At 51.3% G+C, this 21806-nt stretch overlaps 9 protein-coding genes across 9 annotated transcripts; 3 read left to right on the forward strand and 6 right to left on the reverse strand.

The window, feature by feature from the left end:
- Window positions 1-72: 72 nt before the first annotated feature.
- Window positions 73-1563, forward strand: cp1 (putative carboxypeptidase S1; the record flags this gene model as incomplete). Its single annotated transcript, XM_056661571.1, has 1 exon — window positions 73-1563. The coding sequence occupies one exon, from the start codon at window positions 73-75 to the stop codon at window positions 1561-1563; it is 1491 nt and encodes a 496-aa protein (XP_056526737.1).
- Window positions 1564-2287: 724 nt separating this feature from the next.
- Window positions 2288-4177, reverse strand: N7515_000828 (uncharacterized protein; the record flags this gene model as incomplete). The annotated part of the gene is made up of 5 exons (XM_056661572.1): window positions 2288-3111; window positions 3187-3586; window positions 3673-3751; window positions 3814-3956; window positions 4028-4177. 5 exons carry the CDS (start codon window positions 4175-4177, stop codon window positions 2288-2290), a joined length of 1596 nt encoding a protein of 531 aa, XP_056526738.1.
- Window positions 4178-5024: 847 nt separating this feature from the next.
- Window positions 5025-6256, reverse strand: N7515_000829 (putative DnaJ domain protein Psi; the record flags this gene model as incomplete). Its single annotated transcript, XM_056661573.1, has 3 exons — window positions 5025-5321; window positions 5386-6041; window positions 6109-6256. 3 exons carry the CDS (start codon window positions 6254-6256, stop codon window positions 5025-5027), a joined length of 1101 nt encoding a protein of 366 aa, XP_056526739.1.
- Window positions 6257-7318: 1062 nt separating this feature from the next.
- Window positions 7319-9226, reverse strand: N7515_000830 (putative C6 transcription factor; the record flags this gene model as incomplete). Its single annotated transcript, XM_056661574.1, has 1 exon — window positions 7319-9226. One exon carries the CDS (start codon window positions 9224-9226, stop codon window positions 7319-7321), a length of 1908 nt encoding a protein of 635 aa, XP_056526740.1.
- Window positions 9227-9376: 150 nt separating this feature from the next.
- N7515_000831 (nuclear transport factor 2 family protein) lies at window positions 9377-10218 on the reverse strand (the record flags this gene model as incomplete). The annotated part of the gene is made up of 2 exons (XM_056661575.1): window positions 9377-9618; window positions 9678-10218. The coding sequence occupies 2 exons, from the start codon at window positions 10216-10218 to the stop codon at window positions 9377-9379; spliced, it is 783 nt and encodes a 260-aa protein (XP_056526741.1).
- Window positions 10219-11159: 941 nt separating this feature from the next.
- On the forward strand, window positions 11160-12524 carry cpa1 (carbamoyl-phosphate synthase (glutamine-hydrolyzing) CPA1; the record flags this gene model as incomplete). The annotated part of the gene is made up of 1 exon (XM_056661576.1): window positions 11160-12524. The coding sequence occupies one exon, from the start codon at window positions 11160-11162 to the stop codon at window positions 12522-12524; it is 1365 nt and encodes a 454-aa protein (XP_056526742.1).
- A 191-nt stretch (window positions 12525-12715) lies between these two features.
- Window positions 12716-14341, reverse strand: N7515_000833 (uncharacterized protein; the record flags this gene model as incomplete). The annotated part of the gene is made up of 8 exons (XM_056661577.1): window positions 12716-12923; window positions 12986-13150; window positions 13215-13272; window positions 13329-13474; window positions 13528-14016; window positions 14072-14128; window positions 14219-14251; window positions 14313-14341. 8 exons carry the CDS (start codon window positions 14339-14341, stop codon window positions 12716-12718), a joined length of 1185 nt encoding a protein of 394 aa, XP_056526743.1.
- A 198-nt stretch (window positions 14342-14539) lies between these two features.
- On the forward strand, window positions 14540-16169 carry cwc2 (active spliceosome conformation promoter CWC2; the record flags this gene model as incomplete). The annotated part of the gene is made up of 7 exons (XM_056661578.1): window positions 14540-14919; window positions 14999-15076; window positions 15166-15191; window positions 15257-15285; window positions 15357-15424; window positions 15480-15642; window positions 15708-16169. The coding sequence occupies 7 exons, from the start codon at window positions 14540-14542 to the stop codon at window positions 16167-16169; spliced, it is 1206 nt and encodes a 401-aa protein (XP_056526744.1).
- A 335-nt stretch (window positions 16170-16504) lies between these two features.
- Window positions 16505-21532, reverse strand: cpcC (putative protein kinase (Gcn2); the record flags this gene model as incomplete). The annotated part of the gene is made up of 6 exons (XM_056661579.1): window positions 16505-17242; window positions 17301-17725; window positions 17779-18781; window positions 18833-19162; window positions 19216-21276; window positions 21329-21532. Coding segments are annotated over 6 exons (4761 nt in total), but the record flags the coding sequence as incomplete, so codon positions are not given.
- Window positions 21533-21806: the final 274 nt, after the last annotated feature.

The raw sequence follows: 21806 nt of genomic DNA on the forward strand, positions 1-21806 counted from the left end.
CATAAGCCAGAGAATGCACCCCTGTCCATTTGGATGAATGGTGGCCCAGGCAGTTCCTCCATGATCGGCCTCATGCAGGAAAATGGGCCCTGTCTGGTCAATGAGGATTCCAATTCCACGGAGCTCAATCCTTGGTCCTGGAACAATTATGTGAATATGCTATACATTGATCAACCCAACCAAGTCGGTTTTAGCTATGATGTCCTGACCAACGGTACCTTTGACCAAGTCCATGGTGCCTGGAACCTGTCGGAGTGGACGGGAGTGCCCGAGCAGAACAACACCTTCTATGTCGGCACGACAGCCAGCCAAAACCAGTCAATGGTGGCCAATAGCACGCAAAATTCCGCGCGGTCCCTGTGGCATTTTGCTCAGACCTGGTTTACTGAATTCCCACATTACAAGCCCCATGATGAGCGGGTTAGCATCTGGACGGAGTCATATGGTGGCCGCTACGGCCCAGCTTTCACTGCATTCTTCCAGGAACAAAATGAAAAGATCAAAAATGGTAGCATCGATACCCCTGGGGAGTCACACTACATTCATCTCGATACTCTGGGCATCATCAACGGCTGCATCGACCTCCTGGTGCAGGAACCCACGTATCCAGTGATGGCCTACAACAATACATACGACATCCAAACAATCAACAAAACAGTTTATGATAACGCCATGGAAGCATGGAATCGGCCTGGTGGGTGCAAGGAACTAATCATGCACTGTCGTGCCCTGGCCTCGGAGGGCGACCCACAGATGTATGGCAACAACGCAACCGTCAACAAGGCATGCCACAACGCCGACAGGGTCTGTTCAAACAACGTCGAAGGCGCATATGTGGAATACTCCGGCCGCGGATATTACGACATTACCCACAAAAACCCAGACCCCTTCCCACCGTCCTACTTCCTCGGCTGGCTGAATCAGCACTGGATACAAGGCGCACTGGGCGTTCCAATCAATTTCACCTCGTCAAGTGACGGAGCCTACAAAGCCTTCAGCTCCGTCGGAGACTATCCCCGCTCTGACGTGCACGGATACCTCGAGGACCTGGCGTACGTCCTCGATTCCGGTGTCAAGGTGGCCCTCGTCTACGGCGACCGCGACTACGCCTGCAACTGGATCGGAGGCGAAGATGCGAGCTTATTGGTCAACCATGCTGAAGCTGCTGCTTTCCGCTCCGCCGGGTACACGCCTCTCCGCACAAATTCGTCGTATATCGGCGGTCAGGTCCGGCAGCATGGCAACTTCTCTTTCACCCGTGTCTACGATGCTGGCCATGAGGTCCCGGCTTACCAGCCACAGACCGCGTATGAGATCTTCTACCGTGCGCTCTTCAATCGTGACCTGGCTACAGGTAAAATCGATACCGCGCGTAATCGCTCATATACTACGGATGGGCCGGCATCGACTTGGCATATTAGGAACAAGGTTCCGGATAGTCCAGATCCGGTCTGTTATATCCTTGCGTTGGAGTCGACGTGCACTGAGGATCAGATTGCGAGTGTAGTCAATGGAACTGCAGTTATCCGTGACTATATCGTTGTGGAAGGAGACTCGAAGTAGGCCTCGTTGGAGGTCATGTATATGGAAGGCTATTGTCAATGATAGTCCCCGATATACCCTACCTAAACGCCAGGCAATATATACTTAATCATTGGCGCTTTACTCTCCTCTCATCCTACGTCGATGCCCTGCTATTAGTATACGCAGAAATATCATAAGTGAGTGCGGATGTTTCTAGGTATGATGTATCCACGGTGCCCCTCCCCTCATATGCTATGAGCCAAAGATGCAGTTATGCATCAACTTTATGGGGATACAGGTAAGCTCAATACCTTCCAGAGTCCAGACTACGGAGTACAGCCGAGATGCATGAAGGTTCGCGTCGTGCGGGTACGGGCCGAGCCGTTGTGGCGCCCGACCACCTGGGGCAACCTGGGGGCCTTAACAATTAAATGCCACTGGACGTAGACGCCTATTGCGCTAAAGATCGCAAGGGCCGGATACGTCACATTAGCGTCAGGTGGTCCTCGGGGATACTTCTGTATGCCTACAGTTACTAACATAGCAATATGAGAATCTGTCATATCCTGGCCTTCGATCCCAGGAACGCCGGAAGTAGGCAGCAAGCTGTGCGGTTCTAGTCGGAGCAACTTAGGGATTGGATAGAAAACCGGAGATCAAATAGGCTGATCTGCCTGAGCATTGGGGCGAGCGATCAGTTTGCTTGCTCAGTGAGCTGCTTACTGATTGCAACAAGTGATATGCCACTAGTAAAACCAACCAATCATTCCTTCTTATCATGCACAGCTTCAGCCCGGTTCTTCCCATCATTCGACCCAAGCCCAGACGACCAAGCAACACGGGCAAGTCTCCAAAGCACCCAGAAGAACCCAAGAGAGATAACCACACAAGTGCCAAGCTCAATGGATTTACCCTGGAAGTAACTATCCCCGCCTTCAATTCTCAGAACCGGCACATCAATATCATCAACAAGACGCTCCCCTGCCGGCTGGAGCTGGTAGAACATGGTCCGCGGACCGAACAGGCCGTCCCAGCCGAGATTCGTGCGGTCAAAGGGGTTGACGCCCATCTTGGTGCCATCTTCGGCAGTACATGCCCAGAAGACTATCGGCCAGGGAACGTGCGCGGTGCGGTATCCTGTTTCGGAGGGTGGGAGGTACCGCAGGTGTAGAGGGATGGTAACGGTCCAATTTGAGGAGCCTGCTGTGCTGTCCGTGTCGGTGGATTTGGGGGGAGTTGCTAGCTCCAGCAGCCAGTTTGAGCCCCAGCGCGGCACGACCCAGTCTGGAGCTTCTAGGTCCATTTCGCCGGCAAGGGCGCGGAGGGCTACGAGGTTGTGTGAGTCTAGGAAGAGGGGGTCTGTGGTTGCGAGCTGGTACTGGTCTCCGAAGATGGCGGAGGGGAGAGTGAGGTACGTGTGGAGGGCACAGGTGGCGGTACTAGGTGCTGGGGGTCGCTTGAGGGATGATCGGGGCATGGATATGGACATTGTTGGGTGGAGGCCAGTTGGGGGAGCGAAGGAAGCGGTATATGTCGCTGGTTCGGTGAGTGGTTGGTGGCGGGAGGGGAATGAGAACATGGTAGGTTCTGTATGGACGTTAGTCAAGCTGTTTGGAACGCATTGAATGCGAGCAACTCTTGTAGGAGGCCGAGGCTGCATACTTAGTTTCTCATCTTGTCCGATAACCGCTAACAGCCCGCCCATCTTGATCTCCTCTGGCTCAAGGCCTGCTTCGGCGCCTAGGAGACCGAACTCGATTTGGTCAGTGGGCGACGCTGGCTTATTGAATTGATCCGTCCAACCGCCTGGTGGCGTGTCAATCCAGAGCCCGGACACTGTCAAGGCGTGTGAGATGCTGTCATAGTCGATATCGACCGAGTCTGCAGAGAGAAGGGCGGAGGCCCAGGTGCGGCATTCATTGCTATCCGCTCCAACGTTTGTGCAAATGGCGTTTTCGATATATTTTACCAGCGATTGGATGTCCGGAAGGTGGGTGTGATATTGTAAGGAGGCCGAGGAAGCGAATCGCGTCGAAAGAAGCGGGGGTGTGATGAACGAGTCCTATAACGGATCGCGAGTCAATCCAGGCACAGCGGGCTAGAAACCAGTCGAGGATAGATTGCGAAAGAGGAATGGTTCGTCAATACCTCCGGCTTTAGACAGTCCTTGTATTGAGCATCTTTACTGGGTGCAACTATCGTGCGGAGCAGCGTGCATAGTGCTTCCCTATTGATGATCAAATCAGTCAATCGGATACCTATGAGTTCACGATGGTGATATAAGCTCACGATGACGAGTCCGAGTCCAGCGGAGTGTAAAGCACATGTAGCCCAGGCGAAACCCGGCTTGTGAACGGCGCGACAGCATCATACGGTCGCTCGGAGGCCCAGCGGAAGTGGAGCTCATGGGATTGCTCGAAGACGGCGCGCAACTAACGAGTCAACACATTCGATTTAGCATTGCTCATCCTTCGGGAAGTTACGCAGTGCGTGACTGTCTTACCTCCTCTGGGAGCTCGTTCAACCCGACCGTGATGCGATCCTGCCGCGCGGCGTCCAGGTCATGGACTGAGAGAGACGATGCGGTCAACACGGCTTGCTGTGGGTCAAAGGCGGCATCGACGCGCTGAACAAAGGTGATTCTTCGCTTCATGATTTGGGTAGTTAAATTATGGTGAATTGAGTGAACAGAAAGTAAACAGAAGTGACGCAGTGATTTCTCCAAGGTGTCAACGGTTTCTCCGCATTCGCTCAATTGGGTTAGTTAGTTATTAGTACCTCAGTTCCCTCAGCCGCCCCCCCCCAAAAAAGGCGGTGGCATCTGTGTTCCACCGCCCGTTACCTCAGTATCTCAGCCGTCCCCCTTTCAAAAGGCGGTGGACATGGCTATCCACCATATAATGCCGCAAGCAATCCGATTAGGTTTAGCGCGCCAAAAGTCTGGCAGAATTTTTGGATCATGTGATGATGATTATGGTCTGAGACACTGAGGTAAACCGCCCGCCTCTTCGAGGATGCTGAATCATCTTTCAATCACTTTTGGAATTGGGGGACGTCTGAGGACCCAACAGCCTGTGCATTCTATGTTGAACAGGAACTCTCATCCCAAGAAGCGAAGCACGCACGTACTGCGTGGAACTCCAGGAAGCGCACCATTTTGTTTCAGGGAGTCAGGCCGTCAGGGGACCTGGACGGAGGAAGTAGAATTCAAAAATAATACTGTGTACATTAATCAGTTGTTGTTGACGAAAATACACAGTACGCGATGAGGATTGGGAGGGCTCTCATTGGTGGGAAAGGCCTGACCCACCTAGCATTGGTGAATGTCGGCCTCATCAGTACTACTGTGTATGAAGTTGGCTCTACCCACGATTTAACAAGCAGAGCTTCTCCAAAAATTATTAAAGAATAAAGAATCGTTCAGGTCATAGCTATTAGATACTCCGCCCAGTAAAACCCGCTAACCCCGACGCCAGTTAAATGCAATTATACCAATCGGTTCAAGGCAGCACATCTCGAAGAATGTCTTTTTGAGATGAGGTCAGACTGGAAGGGAACTTGACGTTGACCCGAATGACTAGGTCGCCGCGTTCACTGGGGTTCTTGGAGATAACCATTCCTAGACCAGGATAGCGCTCTTCGTGGCCAGGCTGAGTCGGGCCGGGCTTAGACACGCGAATAGACTTTCCATCTATGGTGCGGACAATACGCTCCCAACCAGTGAGCGCTTCCTTCAAGGTAAGATCAACGGTCGTGACGAGATTATCCCCAACACGCTTGAAGGTAGGATGATCGATCTGTAAGAACATGTTAGTATTCGCTCGCCAGTATCATTGTCGGGTAAACCAAGCAATCACTTACCTCTTTAACGATCAAGTGAACATCCTGCCGCCCGCCTTCTTCTTGGTCTCCAATATTCCTATACTTGATCTTAGAGCCAGCACGCAGCCCTGGCTTGATATTGGCTTCTAGAGTCACCTCATTAGTGGTGCGTTTGCCCTTGCTATCAAAGGCCTTGCTCTTCGTCTTGACCTTCTTAGAGGTACCGGTGAAGATTTCCTCCAAGGTCAGCGGTAGGTCTTTTTCGACGATAGTAGGCTCGGGAGTGGGCGTGCGCTTGGGCTTCGCGTATGTTGGACGACTGCCGCGGGGGCCACCGCCCTCGCTGTTGAATATCGAAGAGAAAATATCTTCGTCCACGCCCATGCCGCCCATACCGCCGCCGCCTTTGGCAAAATTACGGAAAATGTCGTCCGCACTGCTGAATCTGAACCCACCGGGACCGCCGCCACCAGTCTGGAAGTGGAACGTCCGAGTGCCGCCGCTAGGCATGCCACCGGGCATGCCGCCGAAGTTGAAACCTCCGGGCATGCCGCCCTCAAATCCTCCTGCGCCGCCTCCGCCCGACCCTGGTGGGGGTGGTGCAGGACCGCCACGCAACAAATATTCAAGACCATATTGATCATAGACTTTGCGTTTTTCGGGATCAGATAGAACTTCGTAGGCTTGTGATACCTCTGTTGTGATAGACATGTTAGTTACGCCAGTTGTCGGGCCGGACCAAGACTGTGCGGGGTAACTCACCTTTGAATTTCTCGGCAGCCTGAGGGTTATCCTTGTTCTTGTCGGGATGATGCTTCAATGCCGCCTTGCGGTAGGCTTTTTTGATTTCATCTTGTGTGGCATCAGGTTTGACGCTCAAAGCGTCGTAAAGCTTGCTCTCAGCAACCATAATGCGGGGTAGAAGTGAGGTTGAAGAAAGATAGGAAAGCGATTATTGTGTAAGAAAACTGAGACCCGAGATTGAAGGCCTTCGCTTAAGAGCCGACGGGTGGTTTCTGACAGGAAAAGGAATCCTGGGGAAGAGGGTAAGAGGGAGGGTGCGGTGAAGTTCGCGAATGACGTAGAAGGTTCGCCGCAGCAGAAAGGCTGATTGAGCGGAATGTGCCGAAGCAATCGAGTGCCTGGGTAAAGAGATATGGAACAGTATATGATTAGGAAAACTGGGAAAGGATGGTGAAACAGAAAGAAAGCTCAAATGACCTTTGATAGAGAACTTGAAACACCATCAAGTCTCGAGTTCTCCAATGCTGTGACGTGACGTCGGATGGTCGAAGCTTCGAGAAGCATCGACGCAACGCATCAAAGTCGATCAACAGGTCTGGACAGCCCGGAATTCAGACACCAAGCTTTGAGGTACCACTGCTTTTAATCTTAATTATGTTGTTTGTACACTATCTGGCATTCCTACATACTGCGTACGGATATATTTAGTAACGGGATCAACGGGCTCGAAGCAGCACCCGCAATCCATGATGAGATGCTGCCCCACCAGAGGTGTCAGTCGATGAGGCCCACTCCACCGCCACCGGAGCACCGAGGCCTCACCTGCCCGCGCACTTACGAATTTATGATGCGGGATAAGGGACGTGTTCATTCCACAATGTACATATACTTGTAGTAAACGTAGCTGACGATACGGGAGTAATTGGCTATCGAGTGAATTAGACCGACCTGGGTCTCAAGACAGATACTTGAACAATCGTCTCGGCAAGGAGCAAAGGGAAACAGGTGTTTACGACCTAATGAGATTATCGACATATGTCTGACCCCAGTGCGATGCATATAATAAAGGCGATCAAGATGCGAGAGAATGAGGAGGGGGGGTTTATACTGAAACACAATTGAAACAGGAAGGGACGATCACGCGTGTCGCTCCTGCCAAAGGGAACCTGGTGGTCCCAGTACCATGGTAGAGATGCACATGATGTTGAATGGATCAAGTCGGTCCAACTTAGATTCCCATCTCAGGCAAAGGCCATGGGACATCAGTCATAAGAAACGTCTCCAGATCAAAGTTCTGCAGGCTAGGCATATCGATCATCAAATCTCCTAACCACGAGAACTCTGCATCTGAAACCTGCGGCTCAGTCCCAGCGTGCACCTGACTCTGATCTCCAGCCTGGTCGACCGATGCAGCCCGTTCATTCTCACTTTTCTCCAAATCTGGAGTAGGCGCCGGCGCCGCGGCAGCAGCATTCACCCGCAACACCCCGGCAAGAGTTCGTGTATCATCCTCCTTCCGCCGCTGATGCAATGCAATCAGCAAGTATGCCGTTGAATACGCCTCACGCATAGAGGGTGTATCATATGCAGTGTAGACTTCACGCAGTGTCCGCATGGCTTGTGCGAGCAACGCCAGTGCAGCCTGGTTGTCAATTGCCAGAAGCGAGCAGACGACCTGGAAAGGGACGTTCGCGACTTGATGCCAGGGACAAGTGGAAGCGACCATCCCTCTTGCGGCACGAAGCCCGCGGCTAGCTAGTGTCAGAACGCGGTCAAGAAGATTGGAGGATAGTGGGCCCTGCTGGTTTAGAGCCCGGAGTCGACGGTAAATGCACAGCATTAGGTTGCATTGGACAAGGATGAGGGAAGGTTCGGAGTAATGTAAATCTAGGACGGAGGTGAGGGCTATTTCAAGTTCGGGGAGGTCCTGTGGTGAAGGACCAGTAGGGTCAAGGCTCTCAGAGAGTGGGAGGAGGTGGAAGAGATCGCCGCCTGCGGCTCGAGATGGTGCTTGGTAGGGTGGATTGCGGGATGAGGGCATGTTTGAAGATGAGAGGGCCGTAGCGCCGTGCAGTATTACACGGGAGCGACCAAGATCAAAAGATATCCACGTGTTGAGGTGGCGCGCCATTCCGAAGAGTCGTCGTCGGATTTCGAGGTCGCTGGTGGTCTGGGACCCCGTATCGGTCCCAGCTTGGCTATCGCGTGTGTCGGATGGTGAAGCTGTGAGTAGGGTTGCTGATTCTGGGTCGGATATTTCAAGGTGCAATCCTGCGGCTTCGATTAGATGCATCAGCGTGCAGCTGGCCATCCATGCAGCATGCGGTGATGCTGTCATGCGTAAATACGCAGCTCGCAACACCCAGCCCGTCACCATGTCGACCGATGGTATTTCCGCTGCGAGCACACTCTTATCCAAGAGAGTTCGCGCAGTTTCAACTAACTGCAGTTCCGACGCTATGATCTCGCGCCTCGAAAACAGATACCCAAAGGCAGCGATACCGCATAACACGGCATCATAGGAGTTTTCTGCAGAGTCGGGAGATGACGAATTTTCCCAGCGACTCACTATCCGAGCGAAGACCAGCTTACGGTCCAGAAATGCATAACATGGATCGACCTTCTCGAAGTAAATCGCTGCCAACCGCCGCATCTCTTCCTGCGAGATAATTTTGGTGATAGTGATCGGCGCCATGATAGGAACTGGCGGGATTGCTGATGACAAGCGCCTTTCACCAACATTCCATGCAAATAATTGCAATCGCGGTGCATGCGCTGGGTCAATCCTCAACCCGAGTTTGCGAACAAATGCGGCGCCAGAATTGGCTTGCAGGGGTTGCGTAGCCTCTTCTGGACCGCCGACATGGTGGGGTGAAGCTTGTATCACGGCGCTGCCTGTGGCATGACCAGGATTTGGAACTGTGTTAGACCAGCCATCTGTAGATCGTTCATCGAGCGACAGGCTCGCTCGGTACAGACTATGGGACCTGGGGCGTTTCCTGCGCGCGCTGTAGTGACATTCCGCCCCTGTTTGGGCGCAAGTGCTACAGGGTTGGCCACCCGAACATTTGCGCTTCCGGGACTGGCATAAAGTGCAGGCTAACCGCGAGCGCTTGCGAGGCGTTGACTCGGACATCTTTGGGGAATTTCGGGGAACATTGCGGGGAGAGTGATGGGTGACTATTGGTGCCAAGCAAATTTAACATTTTCCCCTTCAATTAACTAACTAGGACTCGTTGCCTATCTTCCTATCCTGTTCTCTCATTGTCATTGCTAACAATTCGATTTAGTCCTTGTATTTGCTTCCATTTGGATATCCCATTAACCCTTCAAGTTCCTCCAGATCCGGCATTCCCGATGGCCCTGGCATATACTGCACGTTGTTTCTATGCGTCGTGCCGTTCCACCATATCTCATTCTTGTGCAATGCTTCCATGATCTTTGGTGCGTCAACGTATGTGCGAATCTCGACCATTTGATCATGATCCCAGCGCGTGAACCAGACATTTATAATATCAAATGGGTCACCTGTGGTAGGTCAGTGATGGTGGGATCAAGACAGAAAGACGTCTGCATCTTCAACTCACCGGAATTCATCACGCCTTTGAATTGAACTTCCTGCACCGACCATTCAGCATTGCATCCACCAAAGATCCCCTGGGGGTGGACCTCGAACAAGTTGGCATGGTCAATGAACAGCATGCTAACGCGACGCAGTGCGTTGACATAGAAATGCATGAGGTCATTGTAGTGGCCAGCGATCGGGTGATTACCGACGACAGTGAAACTGACATCCTTATGAATCAGCGTGAACAGCTTGCTCATGTCTTTCTCGAGATGTTTGAATGAATCCCAAATGTACATTTGGGTCACATATTTGCAGTCTTTGGATGGGTTTTCGAACTTGAACCCTTCTCGGTGGTGGTCACGGCCTATCGGGTCATCCACAACTCCAGTGCCATTGCACTTGCCATCTGGGTCTGCAATGCCAGTGCCATCATCACAGTCTAACCTCATAAGAGCCTTTTGGGTATTGTCTCCAAAGAATGAAAAAACAGAGCGACCCAAAGTCGCCGGAGGGAGGAGGATTGCCACCAGGGCATACGATGTATACTGAGATAGAATCATTGTACTTTTCTTTGGGTATACACATGGAGCACGCTGCTGGCTCATCCTGGTTCATATACCCGTATTTCTATGGTGTTACCTCTATCTCAATAATGTGCCGTGGGTGTTGCCTCGGCCACCAACGTTGCTTCCCACGAGCACTACGTTGCTACCCTGGAGCGAGAAGATCCCGGTCTGTACGACAAGCGAATGTACCGAGTCTGCGAATAACGTGAACTGACGAGTTTTTCTTACGCGAAGTATGGCCAATTGAGTACCTCCTAGTGGAAATGTGCATCGCAGGACCCATGTGCAGAGCTACTGCAATGTGCCACAGACGGCAATAAACTGCGGTGTTCAAGTCAAGAGTCCAGCCCCATCAACCGGGCATGGTTTGGTATTTCACATCACCTAAAATCTTCCTTCGGTCAACCTGCTGGAAGAAAAAATAACAATATGTAATCCAAATGACTCCACTGAATATGATAACAACTCCATCCAATCTCTGCGCCTGATAAGTTGTAACTTGATAAGTGATATCATCGCCACCTCCCGAGGTCGGCCGGGTTCCGGCACTATTGGATGAGTCAGGTCCCCTAAACCGGGGGCCCGATTGAAGAAATTGAAGCGCTCCTATTGGTCAATCACGCTAAAGTCGGTGAGAACACGTGCCCACCAGGTTGTCGGTGAAAAACCTCTTTCTTTCCCGTTCTTTCCCCGTTTCTTTTCCTCAACATCACAACATAACAACATTACAACTTCTCCATGTTTCGCTAAATAGCGACCTTTCCCCCCTATCTTTATCATAACCCTGACTGCCACCTGCTCAGTCGCGCTTATGTGTTTGGCACCCTCGATCTTCACCTCCCAGGACTATATCTCGGACCACCTTTGGAAAGCCAACATCAACTGAATAGCACAACGCTCTTCGATACATTACAATTGTTACTTATACGAAAAATATGATCTCCAACATCTTCAAGGCGATGCCTGCCCGGGCTTCAGCCTTTGCCTCCATGCAGCGACCTGCCCAGGCCCGCTTCATGGCGACTGTGCGCCAGCGTGCTGCTATGGAGCCTGCCACCTTCACTATCCGTGATGGTCCGATGTTCTCTGGCAAGTCCTTTGGTGCTCGCTCCAACATCTCCGGCGAGGCTGTCTTCACCACCTCTTTGGTCGGATACCCCGAGTCCCTGACCGATCCTTCCTACCGTGGCCAAATTTTGGTTTTCACCCAGCCTCTGATTGGCAACTACGGTGTTCCGTCAGCTGAGAAGGACCCCAACGGACTTTTGAAGTACTTCGAGTCGCCCAACCTCCAGGCCGCTGGTGTTGTTGTTGCCGATGTCGCCGAGCAATACAGTCACTGGACTGCCGTCGAGAGTCTTGGCGAGTGGTGTGCTCGTGAGGGTGTCCCTGCCATCTCCGGTGTTGACACTCGTGCTATTGTCACTTACCTGCGTGAGCAGGGTTCTTCTCTGGCCCGTATCACCGTGGGCGAAGAGTACGATGCCAACGAGGACGAGGCTTTCACCGACCCTGAGCAGATCCACCTTGTGCGCCAGGTCAGCACCAAGCAGCCTTTCCACATCGCTGCTGCTAACCCTCACTCCCACGTTGCTGTCATTGATTGCGGTGTCAAGGAGAACATTCTGCGCAGCTTGGTCAACCGTGGCTCCAGTGTCACTGTCCTTCCCTTCGACTACCCCATTCACAAGGTCGCTCACCACTTCGACGGTGTCTTCATTTCCAACGGTCCTGGTGACCCAACTCACTGCCAAGACACTGTCTACCACCTGAAGCGTCTGATGGAGACCTCCCAGGTTCCCATCTTCGGTATCTGTCTGGGCCACCAGCTCCTGGCTTTGGCTGCAGGTGCCAGCACCATCAAGCTGAAGTACGGAAACAGGGCTCACAACATTCCCGCTCTTGATCTCAGCACTGGTCGCTGCCACATCACCAGCCAGAACCACGGTTATGCCGTTGATGCTTCCACTCTGCCCTCGGACTGGAAGCCATACTTCGTCAATCTGAACGACCAGAGCAACGAAGGCATGATCCACAAGTCTCGTCCCATTTTCAGCACCCAGTTCCACCCCGAGGCTAAGGGCGGTCCTCTCGACTCCTCTTACCTCTTCGATATCTACCTTGACTCTGTGCTGAAGTACAAGAACAACCAGATTGGCCTCTTCCCCCAGCGTGACAGTCTCCCCAGCCCTCTGCTGGTCGACCTGCTCGGCAAGGAGCGTGTGGGTGTGCAGCCCACCGTTGGCCAGCAGAACGTGTTGGCCGCTGCTGCTGCCGCCGCCGAGATTGCCGCGGCTTAAATCATGTCAACGTATTCAGGGTGGAGTTAGCGTTTTGGAGGATTTTATCGGTTGTTATGGGTCAAATTTATGTTTGCATTTGTTCATAGGTCATTGGTATATCAAATCAATAGTATTAAACCATACTTTTGTGCCTCGCCTTGTAAAGTTGTAGTCGTATCAACATTTTCATCATAGCTCTCGAACTAATTTCACTTGGCCACTATGGATACCACATCCTCATCAGCAACCAGGTGTGACAGTCCCACACGCTGTGGAACATGTCTTGCGCTCGCCCCCCAAACCAGCGCGTACTTGAACGTCTCCTTGATTGTGCGATGAATCTGATCGCAAACATCCTCAATGGTGGAATCCTTGCGTACGATGAGTGCCTCATCGAACTTAGGTTCCTCTCCCTTTCTATAGGTACGAAATCAGTCAGACACGTCAATGAAAACCTTTTGAACATAAACTGAACATACCGTTTCGTGTACAGACGCATCAGTCTCAATTCCTTCCATATGCGTTCGACCACATCTTGCACGCCGAGATCGAGTTCGCAACTCATGACAGCTGTGTAGGGCTCGCGAGCGAGTGCGTCGAGGAATTCGAGGCCGATGCTGTCGACCTTATTGTAAACGTAAAGGCTATAAAGGAGAAGGATTAGCCTTCTTCGACTTGACTGTCACTTCCTGTCGTTATCAATCTTACCAGCGGATGTACTTTCGGTGATCTTTCATGATCACATCAATAAAGTCGTCAATAGTAGCTAGACGCAGTCACGATTAGTATACTGGCATTTCGCCTGTGTCGGAATCCACATACCATTCTCATCCCGCACTAGCACTTCGCAGTTCAGAATCTTGTAATCCCGAAGCACGTTGTAGACCATCTTCTCATCTAAGTTCTTTGGAGGTGTTGCGAAGGAGATCTTCATGCCACCGGCCTTCTTGATCTTCAGGTAGATATTACTAAACTTGATCAGTATTGGGCGCTGTAATGCGTCAGAGAGAACGCGACATACGGTGGCTCCTTGTTCAGCCTGATGCCAACAGCATCCAGTTCGGCCTCGAGCAAGGCACGTTGTTCGGCACGCTTTGTGGCATCCAGAATCATCAAGATCAAATCACTTGTCTGGAAGTACATGTCAGTATTTGGGTCGTCAGATCTAACACGAAATTGCCTGCTCACCTTTGCGGCCGAGATAACTTGACGACCACGTCCTTTGCCCTCGGAGGCGCCTTCGATAATACCGGGCAAATCCAAGATTTGGATCTCAGCACCACCATACTCCAGCACACCGGGGATGGCCGTCAACGTGGTGAAAGAGTAAGCTGCGGCCTCACTCTTGGTCTTGGTGATCTTAGACAAGAAAGTCGATTTTCCGACGGAGGGAAAGCCAACAAGAGCCACACGAGCATCGCCGCTCTTGCTAACATCGAATCCCACGCCACCGCCAGAGCCGGCACCACCCACTGGCTCCAGAAGTTGGGCTCTTAGTCGGGCGAGTTTTCTGGGAAGGTTGTTAGTCGGTATTCGAAGTAGAGGCCATGGGTTGAGACTTTTACCCTTTCAATAGACCCAGATGATATTCTGATATCGAGATTTTGAATATTAGGATCAAACTCTTATTCCAGAATCAGATATCCATACCTGTAGCCTTATTCTCTGCGGGGCATTAGCGGGGTGATCAATAATTAGATAGGGTAAGACACTTACTCTGCGTCCGACGCATCTCATCCTCGATCCTGTGGAATGCGATATAAGCATATTGTCCCTTTCAAGCTGGCAGCGACCTGCGAAACATACTCCTTGATCTTCTCCGTAATGTTCACCATCTTGTCGGTCTCTTCGTGTCGACTGTGAATTCACTAATGTTTTTCTCTGAGACTTTGTCAATCAAAAACGAAATCCCGCCTGCCCAGAGTGGGCTACCGCCAAGCCTTATATCATCACGTGCTCGTGGAGGTCAACCCGACCATTTTTTGGAGCTCGAAGCTCGAACATCCCCAAATACCCACCGATAAATAAGAGTCATGGCAGACCCATCAACTACCGAGCCACAGGCTCCCGTATCCCCCGATGCGCCCCAAAATCCCAACCCGAATCCCGAAGAGATGACCGTGGCAACAAACGGCGCCGCGGACGACACTCCGCAAGGAGATCAGCAGCTCCAGACGACCAAGAAGACCAAGATCATTCGCAGGAAGAAACGACCAGCTAGGATCCAGATTGACCCGTCCATCATCAAGCCTGAGCCCGCGCAGCAACCCGGAATGGACTATAATATCTGGTACAACAAAAGCGGCGATAACGAGGACAAATATGGATTGAGCCATCCGGCGCCGGGTCGCTGCAATATCGCGCGCGACTCCGGATATACTCGTGCGGATCGTGTTCCTGGTTCTTACTTTTGGTAAGGATACATACAACCCGATGGTCTTGCGCGCCTGCGCATTGTGGTTGGCATCGGCTAATCGTTGATTTTGATTCAGCATACATTTTGCCCGAGGCGTTTGCGTGAAAGGTCAGGATTGTGAATACCTACATCGTCTTCCGACGATTCATGATATGTAAGTTATTCCTACTCGACGCGGTTTTGAGGGCGCTTGCGCTGCTGGAGTCATCGGGATCAGAATAGAAATGCTAACCAAATCCATAGATTCAATCCGAACATTGATTGCTTTGGTTAGTGATACTGTGGATATCTGCGATTCGAGTGATGGAAACGGACGACTGACTTGGGACTATAGGCAGAGACAAGCACAACGATTACAAGGAAGTACGTTACATGTCTATTCAACATCGAAATGGTACTCGGAATATTCTGAATGCTAATACTATTCAAAATAGGACATGTCAGGAGTTGGGTCGTTCATGCGCCAAAACGTGACTATCTACGTTGGCAGAATCACAGTCTCGTGAGTGTCTCCAGCGCGAAGCATTCTTCGTTCTTCTCTCTAACTAAATATCTAGGGATGACATCGAAGAAGTGGTTTCAAGGCATTTCGCAGAATGGGGCCAGATTGAGAGAATTCGCGTACTGACCGGCCGAGGTGTCGCTTTCGTGACCTATTCAAACGAGAGCAATGCGCAATTTGCTTTAGTCGCTATGAGCAATCAAGCCTTGGACCATGAAGTAAGTCTTGACAGTTCCACTCGCGAGACGCGATACACGAGATATATCATACTAACGAGGAGCAGGAAATTCTCAACGTACGCTGGGCGACCGTTGACCCGAACCCCATGGCACAGAAACGCGAAGCACGACGGATAGAAGAGCAGGCTGCCGAGGCCGTGCGCCGGGCTCTTCCCGCGGCCTTTGTAGCAGAGATTGAGGGCCGGGACCCGGAGGCGAAAAAGCGAAAGAAGATTGAGGGAAGCTTTGGGCTTCAAGGTTATGATGTTCCGGATGACGTGTGGCACGCCAGGACACGTCAGTTGGAGGATTCAAGCCAAGCTGCTCAGCTGGAGGCGCCTGCACAACCGAAGATGATTGAGTCTGCTCCGGCTCCGGTACAAGAGCAGCAGCCGCAGAGGAATGGCATTTTCTCCGGTTCTGCTGTAGCGGCTCTACGGAGTCTTAATGGGACGGTGAAGACGCAGGCACCCAAGGCCACTGGTGGTCCATTAGTTGCCTACGGTAGCGACGATGAGAGTGACTGATCTATGGTCATTTGGCGCGGCCGTGGTTATTCTCGATGATTTTGATACTTTTCATGTACAACAACAGCGATACCTCTGACAAAATGTTTATTTTCTCACTATGCATCTTTCTTCCAAAGTATTCGTAATCTTCTTTCTGGACGTCATTCATCACTAGGGTATCGTCCCAAGCACTCGCTAAATCAACATATTGAGAGAGAGGAGAGTATAAAACAAAACAACATGGATACCTCCACCGATAGAACAAATGCAAACCACATGCTTTTCCCATTACCTTCCCCACAAATGCTTACTGAACGCCACTCTGACACTATTCTCGTAAATTCGTTTTCCCCCTAGGGTCCCAGGTCGTAGTACACGCAGGAGCCTGTACGGTAATTGTAAATGAAAGCGTTCGTATAGCCTTCCGTGTTATCGCTCGCGCGAATCTCTCCGGCCAAGTCAGTAAGCAGCTCGTGCACTTGACTAAGATACTTCCGCTCCGTCAACGGTGCATTCTGGATAACGCCGCGCCAGCTCTCTGCATCAGAGAGACGCGTGTTGCGAATGGCTTCGAGGACTTCGTCGCGAGTATCAATGGCGGCAACGGGACCATTACGGGCGTTATCAGCGACTTCCCGAGCGGACAGGAGAGCTGATTCGACAATATTCCTTCGGTTCGTCTTCTTGCTTCGATGCTGCGGAACGAGAATGCGCACATCGTTCGCCCGTTCTTGGAACGCCAGAGCCTCCTGTTGGCCCAATTGGCGGGATTGTCGGGGGTCGGCGGTTCCCTCGCGATGGTGACGTGCTTGCACCTCGGATCGGAGCCATGGTGCAAGCTCGGCAAGGCGGATATCGAACTCTTCCTTGCGCATCAGATTCCGGACTTTGAAGCCTCGCTCTTTGCTGTCTTGCTTGGCGATCACGATCCAACGATGGTTGGAGTCTTTGTATTTTGTCAAGAGCTCTTCCAGGGATGAGGCATCGACTGCGAGCTCTGCGCTTATGTCGTTTGACCAGAGCTCTTCGATCAGTTTGACTCCTGTCGTGCGAAGGACGGTTGGGTCAAAGCTTGCAACTAGGACGTCACACTTGGTGTAGATGTTAGCAAACATGCATCAGACTGGCCGGGGGTAGGAGATAACTTACTCGACGAGCAGCCCAGTACAAGTCGGCATTGGTCTCGGAATCTTTTGATGGGGCCTTGGCTTTCAGGTAGTCAATCATGGAGGAGCGAAGTCGATCGGAGCCGAGGTTGAAGCCAACAGCATGGGCTTGGGGTCGATTTGACAAAACGTTGGGTGAGAACTCTTGGATCAAGCGGTCGTATCTACCACCTGCAGCAAACACATCGCGTCTTTTGCTGTCAAAGATACACTGGAACAGAATGCTACCGCGGTAGAACTTGTCATGCACACTGCTGAGTGGGTTGATATAGACCTTCCGTTTCACGCCGAAAGTCTGCAGGTAAGTCATAAGCACGTTCAAGCGAGCGAAGATCGGTGAAAGCCGCTCTGCGTATTCGGTTCCTTCCATGATGTTTTGTAACTTGCGCTGGGTCTCTTTCAGAGAATCTATATCATATTCATTAGCGCGTTGATTATAGCCCGGGGAGCAGCTAAAATACCTCTGAAGTCAAACCGAGCAAGGTCATCCAATGAGGTTGAAGCAACACCAATTGCAGGAGCCCGGAGCTCACTTCGAATCTTCTGCATTGTGTATTTCCCAACGTTCAGCTTACTGATAACCTCCTTCGCCTTTGGAATTTGAGTAGCCGTGATGCGACAGAATTCCATGATGAGCTGGAGCAAATCGGAATGGTTGACAAGGAAGCACATCGGAGTAGACCGCAAAGGTGGGAATTCCTCAATGATCTCATCTAAAACCTTGATGACCTCTGCCTCTTTCAAGGCTAGGTCGAGGGTGTTGTGAGATACTATATCAAAGTCGACTTCACGATGCGTTCGTGGTTCACCGCCATGAGTTGATTCTCTGTAAACTGTGCCGAATGCAAAGGTCTTCTCCAGTGAGTGATCTTGTCTTGGAATTGCTCGAGCGTTCGGAAGGGTGAGATCATATGGCAGCTGCAAAAGATTGCCCGAAGCGTCCAGGACGCGTACTGCACCGTTGGTGTAATGCTGGGATCGAGGAAACAGCATTTGCCTCGTTGACTCGACCGCACCATGTCTTTGGAAAATTGATGTCAGTTTCTTTTTGACTAGACCCTGGACGAGTAACTCATTGGCTGCTGGTACAGCATGCGAGTCTATATCCCAAGCAATATCTTCGAATTTCTTCGGCGACTGAGAAAAGATGGCTGATAGAATCTTCTTGTAATCCGGTGAATTCGGATCCGAAAGCAGATGCACAATAGCCCGTCGGAACGTCTCTTCCTCGACTTGAAGGGGGATCTTTCCACTAGTCAGAAGATCGGAGGCTGTGGGACGTTCGCTCGGGTTATGGCTGAGCAGAGACTCAATGATTTGGCCTTGGAGTATTTTATCAGATTGCTGGAAGGTGGATGGAAGGACGTGATTCTTCTCCCGGATTTGTCGGAGAGTTTGATCTCGCTCCATTCCGGTTGGTAGCGGATGGCACATCTCAAAGAAGATAACACCAAGCGAGTACATCTATAGAGCGTGAGCATGTCTTGGGGTGTCAATTGGACGCTTACTACTCACATCGACCTTTTCGTTGTAGCGGCCTGAAACAACCGACTTCATCTCCGGTGCCACGTAGTAGGTTGTGCCCAAACTGCGAGTAAAGTCCCCTTCAAAATCGGCTGCAGCGGACGAACGGACTGCTGTGGTGAATTGGCCACTTGTAGCAAGACCAAAGTCACCGATGCGAGGATTGTTTGCAACATCGATGAAAATGTTGTCAGGCTTCAAGTCACGGTGTATTATTCCATGGCTATGAATGTGGCTCAAGCCATCAAGGATTTGCCGGAAAAGACGCCAGGAACGCTCATTATCATCGTACAAATCGGCTTTTATGACATCGCGCAAGGTCTTGAGCTTCATTAGTCCAGATACACCGAGCGAACAGACCGTGCATCACTTACATGCTTCTCACAGTACTCCATCTGGATGTATAGTGTCGTTAGGATGGGCCGGGAATAAGAGCCGGATCTTGCCCGGCTGAGCTCATTGTCCTCTACACCCTCTGAGTTAGTGCTAGTGTCATAGACTCTGTTCCTTTCTGGCATTCCTGAGTGCGCAGGGTCGGACAAGGTTCCTTCATTGTCGTCGTCGCTGTCTGATGCGGCAAACTCGATCTTTGGATATCCGCTCGAGCTGATGAAATCCAGTCCTCCTGTACTGAAACCATGGTGATCTTGGCTGGCGAACGGGTCACCTTCTGTGGAAGACATTGCCTCTTCCTCGATATGATTGAAGTCCTCTTCTATCCAGGCAGTGTAATACCGGACAACATACGAATGATTCAATCGGGATAGCAACATGGTTTCGGAAAGCGTGTCTTTCAATGCCGCAGCTGATGTTTGAGAGATCTTCTTAATTGCATACAATCGACCATCGAGCTTGTTCCGGGCCTTCACTACCTGCCCGAAACCACCACGGCCAAGCTGACCCGCCTCATCGAAATCTTGGTGGTATCGCGAAAACGCCGGCATGGCTCCAAAGGAGTCTAGCCGCGGCCGCCTTTGCAGGGAGACGGATTCCGATGCCCTCTCGCGCATCTTCAACGGCGCATCAACGCGGAAAAACTCCGAGGGTTGGAGCTGGAAAGCAGTTGGGCGCTTCCTGGGATCTGGACGAAAGAATTCGCACAACAGATCCTGAAGGGGTGGTGAGAGTCCCATGGAGACCATCAATTGATTGGCAGAGGTGTACCGAAGAAGAACATCTTTTCCAAATCCCATCTGGAGCAGTACGATTCCAAGATCCCAGACATCGGTCTTCATGGTGGGTGGGCTGTCCTGGGTCAGTTCTGGGGGTATCCAAAGCGGTGATTTTGAGGCCGCCAAAGAGGGCTTCCCATAAGGAGCGTCCGGCAAAGCCTCTTCGACGCTAGATTGCAGTTTTACGGTAGTTTCTCCAGAGTATTTCCGGAACAGATATACTTGGCCACAGTGAATGTTCCCATGCACAAACCCACTGCGGTGGTAGAACTCCAAAGCCTCAAGCAATTGGATCATCCAGCCACGGAGCATGTCAACGGACACAGTGCCCACTATGTCAAGAAGTTCGGAAAGGGAACCTTTGTTCGCATGCTCCGAAAGCACAAAGACGGTCCAGGGATTACTGGACGAATCAGATGAGGAAAGTGGGCGATTTATTTTGAACCCAATGAATTCAACCAAATTGGGGTGTCGCAATCGCTTGATGCCCTCTAACTTGTCCTCACTGGTACGCATCTGCTCTCGGAATGTCAGCCCTTCGGAATTCTGCTCGCTGAGGCAAATCTCCTTTAGAACAAGCAAAGGGACATGGCATCGGTTCTCAGGAACAACAGGCCTGACGGTGAATGTCTTTTTGCACTGTTTGCGTTGCAGAAGCGTCTTTCCATGGACGGCGCGGAAGACCAATGGTTGCTCATCAGTGTCACTGATGACCAATGGAAGGTCAAAGGAGATGGCGCCTGGGGTCTTTTCCATAAGATCATCGACATTGCCCAATTCCGCGCCACCAGTCCGACTCTTTCGTCTCAAGATGCGAGCCTTATTCCGCTGTCGCGCCTTGTCTTGGAGCATTTCTTGCAATGCGCGGTCTTCCTCGACAGCTGCAGCCTGTTGTTTGCGTAGCATCTCTTGTTTTTCCAGATCTGCACGTTGCTGGGCTGCCGCCTCTTGCTCCATACGCTCCTCTTCCAGACTGGGTAGATCTTTATCTTGTGCCAATGCTTGGGCAACATCTTCCAACACGTCTTGGATTGACACTGCCAGCTCATAGATCATCTCACTTCCGAGCATAGACTTCGGCTTATTCCGAAGGATGTCTTGTATTTTGGAACGTGCTCCATCGCGAAAACCATCGAGGTTTCCCGCCGAAAGATTGGGTATCGTTTTGGGATATGTAGCTGGCAATTCGACCAATAGAATGAGCAATACATCTGGGTTCGAGGAGGATCGTAAATGGAGCTTGAATGTCACATCGGAGGATTGCTAGAATGTATGTCAGTAGCTATCGAACAGTCCACGCGACGATTGCACCCACCTGCCAGGCCGACCGCCTGTTTTCTACTTCTTCAAAGTCATCGCCATATATTGAGCGAAGTGCCTCGACCTCAGTCTGGTGAATTTCTCGGTAATTTGTTGGAAGTATTGGGGACGTCACGGAGGAATCAGAGGTTTGCTTTTTCTGGCGAGGGGGCTTCTTCCTCTTGTTGGGAGACATCGCGGGGCGTGGCGAGAACTCGCCCTACATGCGACCCTGAGCGTCGTACGACATAGGGGGTGGTTATCAAAGGTGAAGGGGTTATGGTGACGGTGAAATTGGGCATTCGTTTTTTTTTAAGTCGAGGCTAGAATAAACAGGCGGTCAGCTATCACGCCCTGTCATTGATAGTGGAGATGCCTAATTTAGTCTACTAACTATGTTGACGTCCCGTTAAAACTGTGGATTACAGCTAGTAATACCTTATTCTTGATTGTTGAGTAGGATGACTGAATACTGTATCGACTTTGAAGCCCTT

Source organism: Penicillium bovifimosum (genome assembly GCF_028826915.1).
Source record: "Penicillium bovifimosum strain IBT 22155 chromosome Unknown utg000001l_segment0_segment0, whole genome shotgun sequence".
In the NCBI taxonomy this organism is placed as follows: Eukaryota; Fungi; Ascomycota; class Eurotiomycetes; order Eurotiales; family Aspergillaceae; genus Penicillium; species Penicillium bovifimosum.